Source organism: Monodon monoceros, unplaced genomic scaffold, assembly GCF_005190385.1.
Source record: "Monodon monoceros isolate NGI ecotype Baffin Bay Population unplaced genomic scaffold, NGI_Narwhal_1 Super_Scaffold_21, whole genome shotgun sequence".
Taxonomy (NCBI): Eukaryota; Metazoa; Chordata; class Mammalia; order Artiodactyla; family Monodontidae; genus Monodon; species Monodon monoceros.
This window is the reverse complement of record NW_021703778.1, coordinates 165,514,773-165,532,914: the sequence shown is the minus strand read 5'-3', so window position 1 is coordinate 165,532,914 and position 18,142 is coordinate 165,514,773. Positions and strand designations below refer to the sequence as shown.

Below are 18,142 nucleotides of genomic sequence, written 5' to 3'. Positions count from 1 at the left end.
ACAAGGCCCAGGAATCTGTATTTTAGCAAGCTCCCCAGATGCTTCCACGGAAGTGGTACCTGGATCCCTCTTGAAAAAAAACCCTGCATGACTCTGTCCTTGCACTTCACAGCCAAGGGAAGCCAGTGGAGGGCCAGAGTGGGGCAGAGGCTTGTCCCCAGGTGCCCAGGGGAGACAGGGCTGACAAGCAGGCCCCCTCACTCCCAGGCTGGGCTCTCCTCACTGGCCTCCTTGCTCCGCTGCAGATTTGGAATGGGCCCTAAAGGGCAGTGCTGCCGTCCCAGGCCTACAGGAACAGGAGCCATGTGTGGATACACTGCAGCTGTCTGTGGTCCACCACTGCAGCCCCAATGCCCTGCAGTGCCTGGAACAGAGCTGGTGCTCACTGGATCTCTGTTCTACTGTTGACAATCAACACCTGTCCGATGGAAGAACGACCCCAGTGATCACCAGTGATCAGGCAGGACCAGAGAGGCACACCCAGTGGAGGAGATGGCACCATGCCTGGAGAGATGGACAGAGCAGCTCTCCAATTCCACAGGGATACCTGGAGCAGGCTTATGACAGCTTCAGCACCTATACGCAATTTTCGGACAGATGCTGATCTTGTTGGTAACACTGAGAAAAGTCTCAACACTCCCTTTTAGAGAACAAGTGTATTCTTCGACTCCTGCTTTCTGGGTGGAGAACACGGGCTTCCATTTCTACCTTTAATGTTTAACACTGCAAAGCCGGGCTTACTTTTTCAGAAGTTTTCAATAAAACCCTCTCAGCAAGTGAAATGGGACTACATGCACTCATAAATCATTTTCAGCTCATTCATGATGCTGTCAAAGCACATTCACTTTATTTAAAAACAGAAGACTTGTCAATATGATCATTAAAAGATGATTGCCATTATCATCCATCTTCTGAATGAAAAGGAATCAAGAATCTTTGCGGGGGCGGGGTGGGTCACACAGAGGTCAACGTAACTCGAGTGGCTTATCTGTGGCAGAACGAAATGGTCTTGGTCAGGACCCCAGACTATATTAGCAGACATAGGCTCAAAACCTGGGATGATGGAAAAACAGGAGGCCCTGGGCATTCCTTATGTGTGCTTCTGCTTGGGGATGCTAAATGAGGCATATAGAGTGGCTCATCACAGTTTGTCGAGAAACTGAAGTGAGAATACACAGAGCCTCTCAAACACCCCACCTGACCTGTGATTCTAGTTTCAGTGATGTCGAGTGCAGAAGCATTCAGCCTAGCAAATACTAAGGCAAGCCCTCGAAGTCTGCCAGAAGGGCTTGTAAGGGTATAGGCTTTTAAACCCATGTAGAGTCTCATTTACACTTGTCACAAGCCACATACAAAGACAGCATGAAACATATAAAATTCTTTAGTAAATTTAGTAAAATTCTGTGCTTCTCAATGCTGGAAATGGGTGTTAAATCATTTCTACTTACTAGGCCCCAAATAAGTGTTCACAGGAATCACAAATCAGAGGCCAGGGACTTCACGGCCTTCTTGCCTAACTGCCGATGCCTCTGTACGGCCACTTTCGCATTCTCTGCCATTGACTAGCCAAAGGTACTAAAAGTCTGGCCCAGAACTGAAGCTACCAGGAATCTGTTCTCTCAAGGCTTGGGGGCAAAGGGTACAAACTCTACGGGTCTCACTAGGGACATGCAATGTAATTTCTCATTCACCACATCGAAAAATTGTGCAGGCTGCTAAGATGTTTTGGTGTTTTACAGATGACAGGTGAATCACAATCGAGTTTTCCAACTCATTCTGTCTGCTTTTTCTCATTAATCACCTTCCATGAAACCCAAAGCTCTTGGCACAGAAGCCATTCAGGAATCCAGAAGAGGTGGAGGGAAGGTCCTTTTTGTTAAGACATCACTCCTATGACATGGGCAAGGCCAGCATCAGCGCTGGAAGGAATCTAAACTGCTGGCGAAGACAGCCAGCTTGGGTATCGTTACTAGAATGTAAGGAAGGGTGATTTCAATGACTTCCCTTTACCCTCTGTAAATTGTGTGTTGCAGACAGGATTCTGGAATCTCCTGTCCTGGGTATGGATGATACTCGTCCAGATTTGTAGAGCTATCAGCAAAGACGGCAGCAGCTACGCTAACGTGGGTGGACTTCCGCAGGCTCCACGAAGTATCTGCGGTTACGGCATCTCTATTTGGGGGCTTGAAAAGTTCTTGAAACTGACAATTCCTCCTCTAAGTCCTGGAAATTCTTAAGAGCTGTAGGTGAACCTTTAAGTTCCTGTATATGCTCCTTCTACTTCTTTCTCTAGTTTGCTGTCTGGGGGAGGATTAACCCGTGGCATGCTGGAAGAGGAGTCACGCTCTTTCCGAAAGCTTCTGTTACATAACTTTTATTCTGCGTTCCTTTTCACGAGGTGCAGGCTGGCAACGCCTTCCAAAATATCCCACGTGCCAGCTTGTGATCACTTCCCGTAGAACCCAGGGTGACATGGCACCTAAGGAGTTATTTTAGCTTCCCCCAAAGAACTACCAACGCTAACCCTTGTATTGTAGGGTAACACTTGGCTTATTTCTGAGTATCTTTCAACTGTAATACATTCGACATAGAGTTCAAAGAAATCCAACATTTTGGATTCAGGAGTCTCTCAAGAACCACATCACCCCCATATGTTATATACATCAAATCTTTGGCATGCCCTCTCTGTGCCATAGTGTTATTTGAAATTTTGGGAAGAAGGACACGGTTTGATTTCCAGACACACTGCAGCATCAGTGGACATGAAGTGTGGCAGGTAAGGGAAGGATGCTTTCAACCCCAGCAGAATGCACTTGAAATCGTGCTCGTTTCTGCCATTCAATAACCATGTGACTTTGAGCGACACGCTTCAGCTCTCCAAGCTCAGGCTCCTGACGATGACTGCAGCTTCGCTAGGAAACCTGACCTCTGACCACAGACTATTTAAAGTGTGACAAGCAAGCCTGCCCAGAGAACCCGGCAAAAACACCACTGCCAAATCTACGAACTTCTCACCATTTTTCAGCTTCAGCTGAATTCAAGGCTCTAATTAAAGTACTTTCCATTTTCAAAACAACTGCAAACAGTAATTACATACTTCCCCTCCTACCTTCCAGGAACAGCCTAAGACTACGGCGAAACCTCCATGTCCCCCGGACCTCAAGCTATAAAGCTAGATGTGACATTTCTCCTACCCCGTTGACCCAAATTACATAGTGGCTCCTGTGGCTCCTGCCGCATGGACCCCAGAGAGGGTCCTGGCTCAGCCCTCTCCGTTGTGTGCCAAGATGCCACCCGCAAGGTGCCATAACGGGAAAGCTGGCACTATTGCCTTTAAGACGAAAAGTTCTTTCATCACACAGGGTAGAGTCCCCGCTTAGGATAATCAGTACATTTTTTATAATGACCAGTTCTTTACTGTTTATACAGACGTTTAATTGAAAATGTTATGTAACCTTAAAGTACAGGGCACTCTGGAGCTATTAATAACCAGCTACATCCAGATTCCGAGGACTCTTCGGGCTTAGAGTTGGAGGGGGTCTCCTGGCACTAATGTACACACATGCACATTAACACAGGGACACATACAAACATACACACTCATTGCACAGATGTAAATGAAGACCCCAAGAATGGAGATGACTCATCCAAGGTCACAAAGCCAATTCACAGCAGAGTCAAGAATAAATCCCAGGTCTCCTGGCCTCTGGAGGATGTTCCTTTTAGAGAAAAGGAACACACCCCATAGGTACCTGCGTACATCCTTAACACTGCACAAATGCTGCAGTACCCGAAGTGGGTTCTCACAATGCGGGGCTTGTCAGCTCTGATCAAAAGAGTTCCTGGTCTAGGCTCCCGAGTTAGAAATGGGATGCCCACCAGGGAAACGTCTCATTGTTGTCATTCATTTGTGATACATACCCCTCCTGCTCTCCCAAGAGAAACACGAGGCACCTAGAATATACCTGAACGTGAGGCCATTATATATGGTGTGGAAGAGGTCAGCTTTAGCAATCTTCCAGAAAAGAAGTGGGTTTAAGACAAAACAGAATCGAAAAGGGAGACTTTTTTTCTCAATTGCACACTTTCACGCCAGGAGGGTAAAAAAGAGCAAAAAATAAGAAGAGAACTGATGCATTAAAAACTGAATATGAGGAACAGGAATCATATTTTTCTGTGGAGTCAGCCTCTGGGTAGCAATAGGACGATATGTGACATAAAAACTGTTCTCTCATAATTACATCATCATTTTCAAAAGTAACTTCATGAAGATTGTTTCTCTGCATTCATTTTTATTCAAAACCTCACCCGTTAGTCATGCGGAGCTAAAACACACAATGCTGGTAGATTAATATGTCCACACAAGATGCCTTACTTGCCATTCACAGACCCCATGAGCTTGTCAAAAATGAAAACTTTGCTTTGGTTCCGTAAATATCAAACAGTCATAAGACCCGCTGGGAGCATAGTTTCTGGGAAAAAAAGGTGGGCCATGCCCGTTTCATTTGAGATTCAGTAACACTTTGAAAGGTTCATTGATCCACATCTTTAAAAGACCTCTAACAACCCCATTAAGTGCGCACAGGGCAAGTTGATGAATTTAGCTGTAATTACAGGCAAAGACCAAGTCAGGGTCTAAACCTCCTAGTGGCCCCCCTTTCTTGTGACAGTCCCTCTATTCCTGCTGAGACAGGCTCCACCCTTCCCTAATATAATCAACAAACAATGGAGAGAGGAGAGTCTAAAAATCACTTTATTTACTTGCTTTAATTGTTTAGGCTGAGAAGGTTTTACCTATGCAGCTATGACAGACTCTTTCTGAAAGGAACAGGCAGGCTCACCAGCCGGTCACTTTCGAGCCAGCTGGACATCTAGTTGATGCGTTGTATTTCATCAGTTCTTAGGGGTCAATGTCATCTCTCCAAATGAAATGCCTAACCTGTCCCATGAACCCAATCTGGCACGCTGGGACATTTTATAGCCACCATGCTTTAGCCCAATAAATAATCCACTAAAGCACTGTCCAGGCTTCACCTCCTTTGGGTGGAACCTGAATTTTGCAGCTCCCTCGGGCACCATATCCTCCTCTTGGAAATCAACAACCTATTCGATCAACAAGCTATCTTTCCGAATGTGTGGGTCTGATCAGCTCTCACCCCCTCACTCCGGCCTGTAACCCGCTCTGCTGCCACTCGAAGAATCACTTCACTGGAAGGGATCTGACGGTTCATCCAGTATGACCTGTCATTTCACTGACAGGGAAACCGATGGCCTCTCCCTGTACTGGCACCAACACTGTCCGAGTCCTGCAGACCACCAAGCTCAACACTTGGTGACTCAACCGAGTAAACAAGCCACTCAGACCAGGACCAAGTGATTCCGCGTGGCTTTTCCTTTCAGGGTTGACGTAAATGCACTTAAGCAAACAGTTAAGAGCTACAAAACCAGAGAGTTGGGGGCAAGCTAAGGCCTCCTGTCTACATTAACCTCCCCCCTCCTTTTCTTCTGGATTGAGATGTGGGAAGTTCTGCTGACATGGAAGGTTGGCAAATTTGAGCCAAGATAAAATTTCGGGCAGGGCTGGTTCCTACACAGTGGCCATCTGGGATCAGCCCGTTAAGTAACCATCTCTTAAGACGTACACAACCAGAGGCAGGAGCTTTGATTAGCCCTCACACCGCAGAAAGGTCTACGACATGGTTCTGAGGCCGAGCATGTGCTGGGCACACACAGCATAGAGGAGGCACACAGGAGGATCTGAACTCTGCCCTTTCCAACCTTGAAGAGGCCTGGGAGAAACAGACTCCCAGAAAAGAGAGCACCCAGGGGAACATATCCTCCTCCTACCTGAATAGAAGTGGCCACACACTTACAGTTCACATAAAGGTGAGCAGCTATGTGATGGAGGGATGGACAAAAAAAAAAAAAAAAAAAATACATGCTACCAGCAATCTATTTCATCCTAGCAGATACTCACCAGCACAAGTATTTTCACACACACGCAGTAACTCCAGACGGAAGCAGTTAGTAGAAGAAATGGGACAGGTGTGTTTGTTACAAAAGGATCAGCTCCAGGGAGAGGTGGAAACAGCACCCTGGTTTCCAATCCTGGTCTCCCTGGCTTGCGCTTCCTGGCCCTGTGACCTTGATTAAGTCATTCAGCCTCCCTGGGCCTCAGTTTCCTCATCTGAGCCAGAGAAGAAGGGGAACGCACTTCCTCTGGTGGTCTGGAGACATACTACCCAGCACAGCCTGGACACCAGTTTCGAGGTCACTATATATGAGTCGTCTCCCTCCACAACTGAAGCGTCTGAACCCAGGTTGCATATAGCATTATCGAGACCAAACAGGTCTCCTCCTGCCTGCGTGTCAAGCCCGCATCTGCCTCCCTGATGGCCCGGGAAAGCACCAGGTCTCGAAGGCGCCCGGGCAATTCGGCCCCTAGGCAGGGTCTGGGGAACAGGGGAATCCAGGGGTTCAGTAAGAAATCCCGCAAGCTCTAGGTGGGGGCCGAGCAGGGGGCTCGGAGGCAGCCTCTGGGGCCGTGCGAAGGGGCTTTGTTTCCGCGGCGGAGGGCCTGACTTACCGAGCAGCGCATCCGGAGGTGGGCGGGGGGCGCGCGGGGCACGCAGCAGAGCCACAGCCTGGCCCGGGCCCAGGGTGCCTGAGCCGGAGGAAGGCGAAGAGGAGGAGAAAGAGAAGGCAGCCGCCGGCTCCTGCCTCATTCTCCCGGGCAGCGCCGATCCGCTGGCCGCTGCCAGCTGGGGCTGGCCGCCGGGCGCCGGACCCCGCGCGCGCGTCTCATGTCCCGGTCCGCCGCTGTCGAGGTGTGCGCGCAGCCGGGTAGTCTCCGGGCGGCGCCCCGGGGCTCCTCATGCCCCGCGCCGGGGCTCGGCAGGAGGACCTCGGGGAGGCAGCGCGGAAGAGAAGAGAGTAAGAGAGAGCGTGAGAGCGCGCAGAGCTGCGCCCCGCGGGTCCAGGGGTGGCAGGCACCCAGCAGGACCGCGCCGCCCCACCCACCGCGCCGCTGAGCCCCGCGCCGCGCGCCCGCCCGGTGGGGCGCGGAGCCCCGGAAACTTTAGCACATGGCTGGTCCGGCGGCCGTGGTGGCGGGAGCTGTCCCGGTCTTCCCGCTCCCCCTCCTCCCCGCCCCAGCCCCGGCCCCCGAGAGCAGCTTACCGGCGGCGAGGGCGACCGCGACAGTGGGGCGCCCACTCTGCCGCGCGCAGAGCTGTGCGCACCGGCCGGGAAGGAGGAAGGGGCTGGCTGCGTCGGGGTCCCTGCAAGGGAGGGGCACCTCGGCGGCGGCGAACCGCGCGGGTTAAGGCGTCCCGGGAGGAGGGGGCGGGCCAGCCTGCTCAGCAGGCCCGGACAGGGAAGGGTCCCTGCGCCCCCGGACCCCGCTCCGCAGCGCAGCTGCTGACGACGCGCCCGGGCTTCCCCGGCCCCGGGTCTGCGGAGCCCGCCCTGTTACCTAGCGACTCGCTCCGGGGAGCCCACGCTGACTCGCACGACTAGCGGGGCTGCGGCAGCCGAGGGGAGGGGAGCGGAGGGGAGGGGAGGGGAGGGGAGGGGGAGCTCCGGAGGGGGGGGGGGGCGGGTGGCTGCAGCCGGAGCTCCTCCTTCTGCTTCCCCCTCTGCGTTGGGGAGGGGCCCGGGAAGACGTCCTACACACGGCAGGAGTATGGGGGTGGGGGGAAGGCCCACACCGAGGAGGAGGTCGGGTGGGGGAGGCGCGGAGATGCGCCTTCCCCTTCGCTAAGGACGCAGCAGCAGGTGGCGGCGACGTGGCCCGTGGAGGCCCGGCGCTTACAGGCGCGCGTATATGGGCCCGGCCGGGGCAGGAGCGTGAGGAATGTGGCAGTGGGCGCGTGGGTGTGTGTGACACACTCCCACCCACGTGACGTACTTGGGGACACGAGGACTTGGGTGGCGGAGGAGCCTCCTTCCTCTGGTCTCTGTCACTCCTTCCTGGACATTTTGCTCCTGCGCTGTCTCTTCGTCATGGAAGCCCAGGATGTCGGGGGCAGTTTCATTGTGATCAAACCAACCCCAGTGTTGGCACCTCCCCACCCTACCGCACCCTACCCCACCTCTGCCCCCGCAAGGGGCAGACACTTTAATCTGGCTCGGGATGTCTTCCTATTTTGGGATTTGGGGCCCCTCCAATTTCCCGCAATGTGTGTATGGAATGTGCCCTAAGTTACTTCACAACTTCCGTAAAATAGAGCGTTCGTCCCCAAAGCTTGTAGCTAAATGCTAGCACCTAAGGTGCCCCACAAATGTGAACATGTATTAGCTGTAAAGCTACAGCCTGTCTCCTGATCTACGACCTCCCCAAAATATACCCCAAAGCCCAGGAAAGTGGGGCAAGGGTCTGTGAAAGTCCTCATCGCAGGTAGGGACCACTTTTCTGGATGAGGGAGATGACTTGCCGCTGGGAGCCTCAAAGCAAGCAGAGCCCAGGCCTCCTGATTTCCAAGCTCCCACACACCACCACCGCCCCTCTTCAGCAGCTGGGTGCAGAGAGCCTCACTTCCCCACTCCTGGGAAGACCACTCATTCCTGCCACCTCATCCCCTGGACCAAGCCCACACCCCTTCCTCACCCTACTGTCCTCTCTTCCTCTCTGGTGTGGATATGGGGAGAAAGAGGCAGAAGATGACCGCACAGAGGAGGAGGGGGAGCTCTTTGCCCAAGAAAGTTCCCACATCCTAGCAGTGGGTCTCACCAGGGCAGATCCCATCCCTGAGGGGCTTTGGGAAATACCAGGACCCCAGTGGGTTTTGTTAGCCCATTGACGGGATTCTTCCTCCGATGGTGATGATGGTGATGGTTATTACCATAGTTATTATTCAGATGTCAGTAACTCTTGCTGAAAAACCCTGCAAACCCATCCAAACAGAAACCTGTATCTTAAGAAACAGAGGCCCAAAGGCAGCAGCACTTTTCTGAGAAAACCACTTTGCATCCCAGCCCATGTGCCAGTTGAGATCCAACATTTTCTAGTGAAATTGGGAGCAATACTTTTGCCCAACCAGTTTTTATGGGTGGTGGCAGCCAGGCAGCTGGTCCACAGAAACTCCAGAAGGACTGCTTCCTGGTGCCATACTGGCAGCCGGCTCTTTCTTCAGCCCAGATTTCCCAATATGCAGATATAATTGGACAGGGAACCCAGTGCTCACAATAAACAAAATCCCAGAGCTTGTATTCCATGCACAACCAGTATCTGGGCCCCACTATTTCAGGAAACAAGGCAGCCTGTGAGGAAATGTGATTTGACAGTACAAACAACTCATTCACTGTGCACAAAGATTTGAAAAATATTGGCTTGCGTCAAAGCCAAAGCCAGCATGTTCATCCTTTACAGTGTGTGTATGGGGGCGGGGCAAGAGGGCAACAGGTGGACTCCCTCTGCATCATATGTTATTCCTCATGCTTTTCTTAATACAGGTGGGGAGTGTGTGAGCGCATTGAGATTAAGGAAACCCGTGAACCCCCAGGGCCACATCTTTCCAGGATGTCCATCTGCATGGCAGTGGAGGAACATCTCCCCAAATTTGTAAGGAGCGTTCACTGGGATTTGGGCACAATACTAGTCACTAGGGGTGCAAAGATGAATTAGATAAACCCTCTGTCCTCTGAATCCTCCTCGAGACATTTATAGAGGGCTTAACTCATGCCCAGGTATTCTAGGTACTGAGGGCTTTATCTACAAGTGCTAATTTTAACTTCATTAACCCCTCTCTGCGGGATGCTCAAAAAGGTTATATATAGGTTCCCTAAAGTCACGTAGCTGGCAAATGAATGGACTCGGGAGTTGCAGCCTGGTCTCCCTAACCCCAAAGGCCATGTTCCTAACCATTTTTCTATTTTGTCTGCCAGGCTAAAGAAAAATGGAGACAACAATATTATAGAAAATGTCTGCCTGACATTTAGGATTACAAATGAGATGTGTGTATAAAGTCACCAGGATTTGTTCCTGGAAGAGTTAACTCTCAGTAAAAGCTACCTATAGTTATCATCATTAGACCCTCAACTTTATTTTGAATTCATAAGCTCTGCCTTATCGGGATTACCAAGTACTATTCTTGGAGGCATAGACAGAAGTGATGAAAGTGCAGACATCTGTCTGCAGGACTGCAGCTGGCTGCACAGAGGAGGTGGCATTTGAGTTGGGTCTCCAGGCATGAGTAGGTGTTGGGTATGTGGAGAGGACATGAACAGGAATGGACTGATCAAGAGGAATGTATAGGGGAAATTCGCAGAGCTATGAATAAGCAGCTCATGTGGGCAGGAGTTAAGACCCGAGACAGGAAAGCAAGAGGATGGACAGGATGTGGAGACCACGGTTTCTGAGTGCTGGCCCCCTCCCTGAAGGCACAAGCAAGGACATCTTTTGAGCCGGGGCTATGGGGTGGTGAGTGGGGAGGGACAATGCGGCAGAGAGCCAGAGAGAGGACCCAGCCTCCAGGCAGCCACCAGGTAAAGGTTTACTGGCCGTGCTTGACGGGGGGACCTCCCATCACTCACAGGGGCAATGGGGTCATGATGCCTGCCAACCTCAGTGCTTTGCAGGGCCACTGCGAGGGTCAGAGCCCACTGCGTGGGTCACTAAGTGCGAGAGCGGGCTTGGCAATGTGTCGTGGGTACATTGTATGCACAGGAGGCCTGACTCGTTCACCCATTCTCAGGATTTTTTTTTACAACTCATTCATTCATTTGTGTGTTCATTCATTGAATATTATAATATTACATTTAATATTATGTTTATTGAGCATCTACTCTGTGCCCAGCACTCTGTTGGCCCTAGGCATTCAGCAGTGAACACACCGTGGTCCCTGCCCTCATTTTACTCACAGTCTAGTGGGGAGAGAGACCAGTCAGCAGGGTGGGGTGGCAAGATCGGGGCTCAGTGCTGTGGTGCCTGCAGGCCATGTGGTCGCACAGAAGAGGGGCTCTTCCCTGGATTCAGGGGATTGAGGAAGGTTTCCTTGGTGGGATGATCCCTCAGCCTCAAAGCTGATACCTGGCAGACCTCATGGCTGGAACCTGGGGCTTCTGCCTGGTTGGTCTGGTCCTGGTGATTGCAGACTCTGGGATAAGCAGCGTTGGTGCTAACAGGGAGGCTGAGATAAAGGATAGGGCCTGTGGAGTGGGGAGAGGGTGTCTTAAAGGACAGGTAAAATGAAACACTGTTTTTGCCTAGAAAAAGAGGCTTTAGGTCTGAATCTTTCCTTTCCAACACCCATATTAACAGGGTTATCAAAATAAAATAACTCAGCCAACCACACTTAAGAAGAGGTGAGAGGGGCTTCCCTGGTGGCGCAGTGGTTGAGAGTCCGCCTGCCGATGCAGGGGATGCGGGTTTGTGCCCCGGTCCGGGAGGATCCCACGTGCCGTGGAGCGGCTGGGCCCGTGAGCCATGGCCGCTGAGCCTGCGCATCCGGAGCCTGTGCTCCGCAACGGGAGAGGCCACAGCAGTGAGAGGCCCGCGTACCGCAAAAAAAAAAAAAAAAAAAAGAAGAGGTGAGAGACTTGGAATTAGGACAACTGAGGAGAGATGGGATCATGGGAGAAAAGGAAACAGATAACTTGGCAAGAGGGTATCATCACCTTAAAGATAAAGGACTTTCTTATAGGAGAGGGTTGCATTAGTGCATTAGCTCCTACGTGTGGCCCCAAAACATTGAACTAGGCCACCGGGGAGACGGTGTTTTCAGGACAAGGAAGCATAACACTTAGATCAATACCTGGCCCTCTGACTACTTTTGTAAACAAAGTTTTATTGGAACATAGCCTGCCCGTTCATTCATGTATCGTCTATGGTGCTTTCACGCTACAAGAGCAGACTTAAGTATTTGCTACAGAGATTGTATGGCCCACTAAGCCTAAATAATTTAGTATCTGGTTCTTTGCAGAACAGTTTGCCAACCCCCTGCATCAGAGCAACCAGATATCAAGTGAGGTGCTTTGGGAGGGAGTGAGCTCCCCATCACTGGGGGTATTCAGCAAAAGCTGAAGTCCTATTAAGCAGTGATGTGGCTAAGAGTTTGAGTGAACTTTGAGATCATAAGGATCCAGCAGTTAATGACAATTATTCAGATTTCTGCAGTGCCTGCTGGTCACATAGTCACAACTATTGAAAAACAAATCCATCTTCAGAGCAGCCTCGGTCAGATCTACAGTGTTTCATCACTGGACCTGAAGTCCATCAAAAAGAGCAATGGCTTCCTCTGCCTGTGTAATATAAGGTGGATGATGGACAGATTCAGGCAATCTCAAGGGTGAACATCTGGAGGAAATCTTTTTACACCCAAGCCTCTCTTACAAGGAAGACGCACTCACATGTAAACTCATGGATGAATGACGGCGTGGATCGTTTCTGGGCCACCAATGTACCCACGAGGCTAAGATGTTCCTCTGTGTTTCAAAAGGATTCGCTATGGAATAAGCTAATTTACCTTTGTTAGGCTTCTGTTGGGGTCAGTGGGGACGTCATTCGGCAAACTTGGTGCCAGACCTTGAACTGGGCAGAGCACCTGCCCTTGAAGAGCTGGTGGCCTGGGCCCCAGCTAGCTCGGCCAGACTGTGATGAGTATCTGACAGATCCCAAAGGCAGGGAGAGACTTACTCGGCCAGGTGCATTTATCCAGCAGAGCAACATTGCTGCACAGCACTATTAACAGAAATTTGTTTTCTTTCCAAGTGGAATTGCAAAGAAAAGCAAAATGTTCTCTTTAGAGGGAAAAAACGTCTGTGGCCATTTCACTGTCTTGTCCTCAGCTAGGTTGGATATAAACAGAGTCAATTTCCCCGCCTCAGCTGTCTTGCAAAACCGTGATGGACACAAGAAAACATTTTCTCATGCAGTAATCCACAGCCTGTGTGCAGAAGCAAAGATTTTCCAACCAGAAAAGGAGAAATGTGCATTATTACAATCCCCTTATGAAGTGCATTGGCAAAGGCGAAATTGATTAAATACTGTTCCTAGTGTCCACATGAAGGACTGCTTCCCTGATCCTTACTGGCCCGGTCCAGTTTACACCACGGTGAATTCCAGGTACTGATTTTCCTAAAGCCTTCCTTCCTCTGAGTCTCAAAGTAAACACAAATTTACATTTCGCATTTTTCTTACTGCTGGTTTTGTTTTCGGGTGACAGTTAGATAATCAAGATATCTAGTTGTAGGTTTGCCTTTGGCAGGATTTCCAGCTGAGAGACAGACACCCCTAAGAGCTTTCTCCTGAGAAGAATTCAGATGTTATTCAAGCTCTGACGCATCCATTCTCAGACACTTAATCATACTCAAAACCCATTTGAACCGAAGTTTTCCTAGCTCTCCAGCTAGGGGAAACCTTAGTGTTTACAGAGAATTTTAAAAGACCACAGAGAATGCTGAGGCCTTCCACCTGTCGATAAACAAAAGAAGTGCCACGGGGGCTTCCCTGGTGGTGCAGTGGTTGGGGGTCCGCCTGCCGATGCAGGGGATGCGGGTTCGTGCCCCGGTCCGGGAAGATCCCACATGGGCAGGGCCCGTGAGCCATGGCCGCTGAGCCTGCGCGTCCGGAGCCTGTGCTCCGCAACGGGAGAGGCCACAACAGTGAGAGGCCCGTGTACCGCAAAAAAAAAAAAAAAAAAAAGAAGTGCCACGGAAAAGGCTGTCGGTGTTCCATGCCTTCACGGGCATCACTAAGCTGGCTACTCCTTTGTCTTGCCTTCCCCATCTGTTGTCTGTGACATGGATTGTCTAATCTCAATGCTGAGGCCTCATGGCCAACCTCACCTCTGTTCCAGGCCCCAGAGCCCATGAACCTCAACTTTACCCTGTTTTTACCATCTCCCTTAGCCATAGCTTGAATGGCATTGAATTCCTGAGTGAGGGTTGATTGGGGTGTGTGTGTGTGTGTGTGTGTGTGTGTGTGTGTGTGTGTGTGTGTTTACGACAACTTGCAATGCAGGGAACGAGGTAGTAATAGCCTGGTCCCCAGTCAATTACAAATAAAATGATTCCTAGATATTTTATTGATAGTTACCTGGTGTCAGCATTCTTGGTTGCAGCTCCCAAGGTAAAATTGGAAAGTATTGTTAAATTAATCTCTCCGTGTACATTCAAGCACACGTTGCCTTATTCCAAGGATTACTATTAATGTAGTAATTTAGTTCTGCTGGGGAGATCTTCCCATAAAAGAGATATTTCCATAAGATTACTAAAAATGTGAAGGTTGTTTAAGTCATTCTTTCTTCCCTAGTCTCAGCTATCCATAATGTTAATTGCTCTGAAAGTTTACAAATATCCTCCAATGGACCATGGGAAGCCATGGTCATTAAGAGATAACATGCCACAGAGCTGATCCATGATCAGAGACCTTGAACCTGCCCCGCTCCACCACACACACCCGGTTAGCCATGGCATCTGCTAACGTTAAACACACCATCACAACGTCACCTCAGTCATGTGCAAGGAAGGAATCTCTTGCCCACAAAGAAGGCAGAAGGTTTCCCACCTTGTCTTTCCTATCAAGATCCTTGCTCAGACTTTTTATTTGTTCCAACAAATCGGCCAGAGGCTGACTTGGCCTCTTTGAGACTCTGCATAAAACCAAGTCTTGTTCAAGGAAGCTGGTTTCCTTGCAATAGGGTACGTCCAAATGAATAAAGAGGGAAGGGCTTTCGATTGCTTATGAAAAGATATCTCATAAAACACACGCATGCTGAATTGCTAGGGTGATTACGTGAATAACCCGTTTAGGAAAGTGTCCAAAGGTGTTTCATTGATTTAAGAAACCTTTCAAAAGGAATAATCAGGATACACAAATCTCTGCTGAAGTTTCTTCATCATGTTTACTATCACCACTACCACCACCACCACCATCATCACCATTATCATCATTGCCAGCATTTACCAAACCTCTGTACTATGCCAGGCACCTTCACATACATTATTTCAACCTAAGATTCACAGAAATGCTGCAACTACATCTCATTATCCCCATTTAACAGATGAAGAAACAATGGTCCCGGGATTTTTAATCTGTACAAATGTAAGCTTAGCTGATGAACATTTCAAATTGTTAGAAGTTTTTAATTTAATGGTAACAGTATATTTATATCTGACCAAAGCCTATAGCTAATAAAATGCAATGTGTTCTGTCACAGCAATGAACATAAATGCAGAACTCTCAGGTAATAATTTCTCCCTTTTCCGAGTAACAAAACAAGCAGTGGCTGAAAGACTTACCTCTCTGCCTTCTAAATGGCTAGTATTTTAAACTACCGTTATTTTCAGAGTTTACCCACTCCAAACACTTAATCCCTGTACCTACTTTTGAACGAAGAAAAGATGTCCTTTCATCTCTTATCTGTTGTTTTCTAAACTGTTAAGGTTTAAGTATCAATAACCTTGTTAAAACATCATTGTAATCCATTACATTTTTAGAAATCATTGAATATACAAGTCCAGAGGGTACCTCTCTGTTCGATCCCAACCCACTCCAGTCTTCTGAGGTCCTTTCAAAGATCACTCACTAACTGTGTTTCATAGCAGCTTTTACATTAAAAGAGCAAGTCCTGCGGTTGGCTTGAGTAGGATGGAAAAGGTAGATGAAAGCGTAATCGGTAAAAATGAAAATGCGTTTATGATTTCTCCAACAATCAAATTGCTGTCATTTTAGAGGTGAATGGCATCCTCTGTGTGTGTGTGTGTGTGTGTGTGTGTGTGTGTGTGTGAGAGTGTGTGTGTGCTTCATCAAATGGCTGGAGAAGTTATAAAGGAGGAGAGATGCAAATGATGGTACAGAAAGCAGCAGGCAGCGATGGGTCTCTCGTGATGACTTTGAGTTAATACTCCTCTGGGGAAGACGGAACAAAAAAAGAAAAAAGATAAAGAAAGCACAAATACAGCAAAATCTGTCCTACAGAGTTAAAATCTGTTGGATCAGCCAAGTTTTTCTGGCAAAGCAGTACAGAATATATGTTTACCCTGTTAATTTTAAGTATTACAACTGGATAGTGACTAATATCCAAAGGTTGCAATCTGCGTTGGGGGTTAAGTAGGATGGAAGAGTGATAAAGAAAATGCAAATTTTTGTTTCCACAGTAACCTGGGGAAACACTGCTTTGAAAAACTAGCACAATATTGCCCTTCTTCGCCCTGACATAAAATAAACTAATTAGTATGTATCACAAATCCAACCACAGGACTGGACCCAGGAATTTCTTTGGCGCAGCATTATCGAGAAGCATGTATAGTCAGGGCCAACCTGAGGAACTGAGAGGCTTAAGGCATCTAGAGGGTTTGTTTTTTGGGGGGTTTTTTTGCCCTTATTCTGGAGATGAATTTCTGGGAGCAGTTCATGGGGCCACATTGATTCTTTCACTAAGTGACAAACATGAACAGCTTGTAAACCTTTCTCGAGGGTTATTTTCCTTCTTGTGTGGTTGGTGGTGGTTGAGGTGGTAGCCGTGATGGATGCCACTGATGGAACACCTACCTCTAGACTTGTAGGATGCTGGCACTCCACTTGTTTTATTTAATCCTTCTACCAAATCGGAGAGGTGGTTCATGTATTACCTTCCATCGTAGAGAAGAAAGCCAAAGATCGGAGGTATGAAGCACATACCTAAAGCCACTGCATTAGTTATCCATTGCTGTGTGAAAAATGACCACAACACTCCATGACTTAAAACACACATTTATTATTTAACAGTTATGGCAGGTCAGAAATATGGGCATGGCTTAAGTGGGTCCTCTGCTTCATGGTGTCTCACAAAACTGCAACAATATATCCACCAGGTCTGGGGTCTCATCTGAAGGCTCAACTGGGGAAATATCCACTCCAGGCTTTTTTCCATATTGTTTGTGGCAGAATTTATTTATTTATTTATTTATGGTTACTTTCCATTTACAGTTACTACAAAATATTGGCTATATGCCCCATGTTGTACAGTACAACCTTGAGCCTGTCTTCCACCCAATAGCTTGTGCCTCCCACTCCCCCATCCCCCTTCCCACCCCCACTGGTAACCACTAGTTTGTTCCCTATTTCCATGAGTCTGCTTCTTCTTTGTTATATTCACTAGTTTGTTGTATTTTTTAGATTCCACATATAAGTGATATCATACAGTATTTTTCTTTCTCTGTCTTATTTCACTTAGCATAATGCCCCCCAAGTCCATCCTTGTTGTTGCAAATCACAAAATTTTGTTCTTTTTTATGGCTGAGTAGTATTCCATTGTGTACATACACCACATCTTCTTTATCCATTCATCTGTTGATGGACACTCAGGTTACTTCCGTATCTTGGCAACTGTAAATAACGCTTCTATGAACGCTGGGGTCCACGTATCTTTTAGAATTAGTGTTTTGGGCTTTCTCAGATAAATACCCAGGAATGGAATCACTGGGTCAAAGGGTAGTTCTATTTTTAGTTTTTTGAGAAACCTCCATACTGTTTTTCACAGTGGCTGCACCAATTTACATTCCCACCAACAGTGTAGGGGGGTCCCCTTTTCTCCACATCCTCGCCAACATTTGTTATTTGTGTTCCTTGTGATGATGGCCATTCTGACTGGTATACGTGGTGTCTCATTGTGGTTTTGATTTGCATTTCCCTAATGATTAGTGATGTTGAGCCTGTTAGCCATCTGCATTTTCTTTTTCGAAAAATGTCTATTCAGTTCTTCTGCCCATTTTTAACCAGGTTGTTTGTTGTTTTGATGTTGAGCTGTACGAGCTGTTTATATGTGTTGGATATTAATCCCTTTTACTGGTCATATCATTTGCATATATTTTCTCCCATTCAGTAGGTTGTCTTCTTGTTTTGTTGATGGTTTCCTTTGCTGTGAAGAAGCTTTTAAATTCAATTAGGTCTCATTTGTTTATCTTTGCTTTTATTTCCTTTACTTTAGGAGATGGATCCAAACAAATATTGCTGTGATTTATGTCAAAAATGTTCTGTTGTTGGCAGAATTTAGGTCCCTGAGGGAAGCTGGACTGAGGGCCTCACCTCCTAGCCACCCATTGGCCAAAGGCCACCCTCATTCCTTGCCACATGGGCCCCTCCAACATTTCAACTGGCTTCATCAACACTTGCAGGTGGAGAAGCAATAGAAAGAGTCTGCTAGAGAGATGGAAACCACGA

General features: G+C 48.4%; 1 protein-coding gene across 1 annotated transcript in view; it reads right to left on the bottom strand.

Moving 5' to 3' along the window:
* CUNH14orf132 (chromosome unknown C14orf132 homolog) overlaps positions 1-6,598 on the bottom strand; it is a 193,696-nt gene extending 187,098 nt beyond the window's left edge. Inside the window, exon 1 of the mRNA XM_029237165.1 lies at positions 6,587-6,598. Within this exon, the coding sequence (XP_029092998.1) occupies positions 6,587-6,598 (12 nt within the window). The remainder of the gene's footprint in view (positions 1-6,586) is intronic.
* Between the last annotated feature and the right edge of the window lie 11,544 nt (positions 6,599-18,142).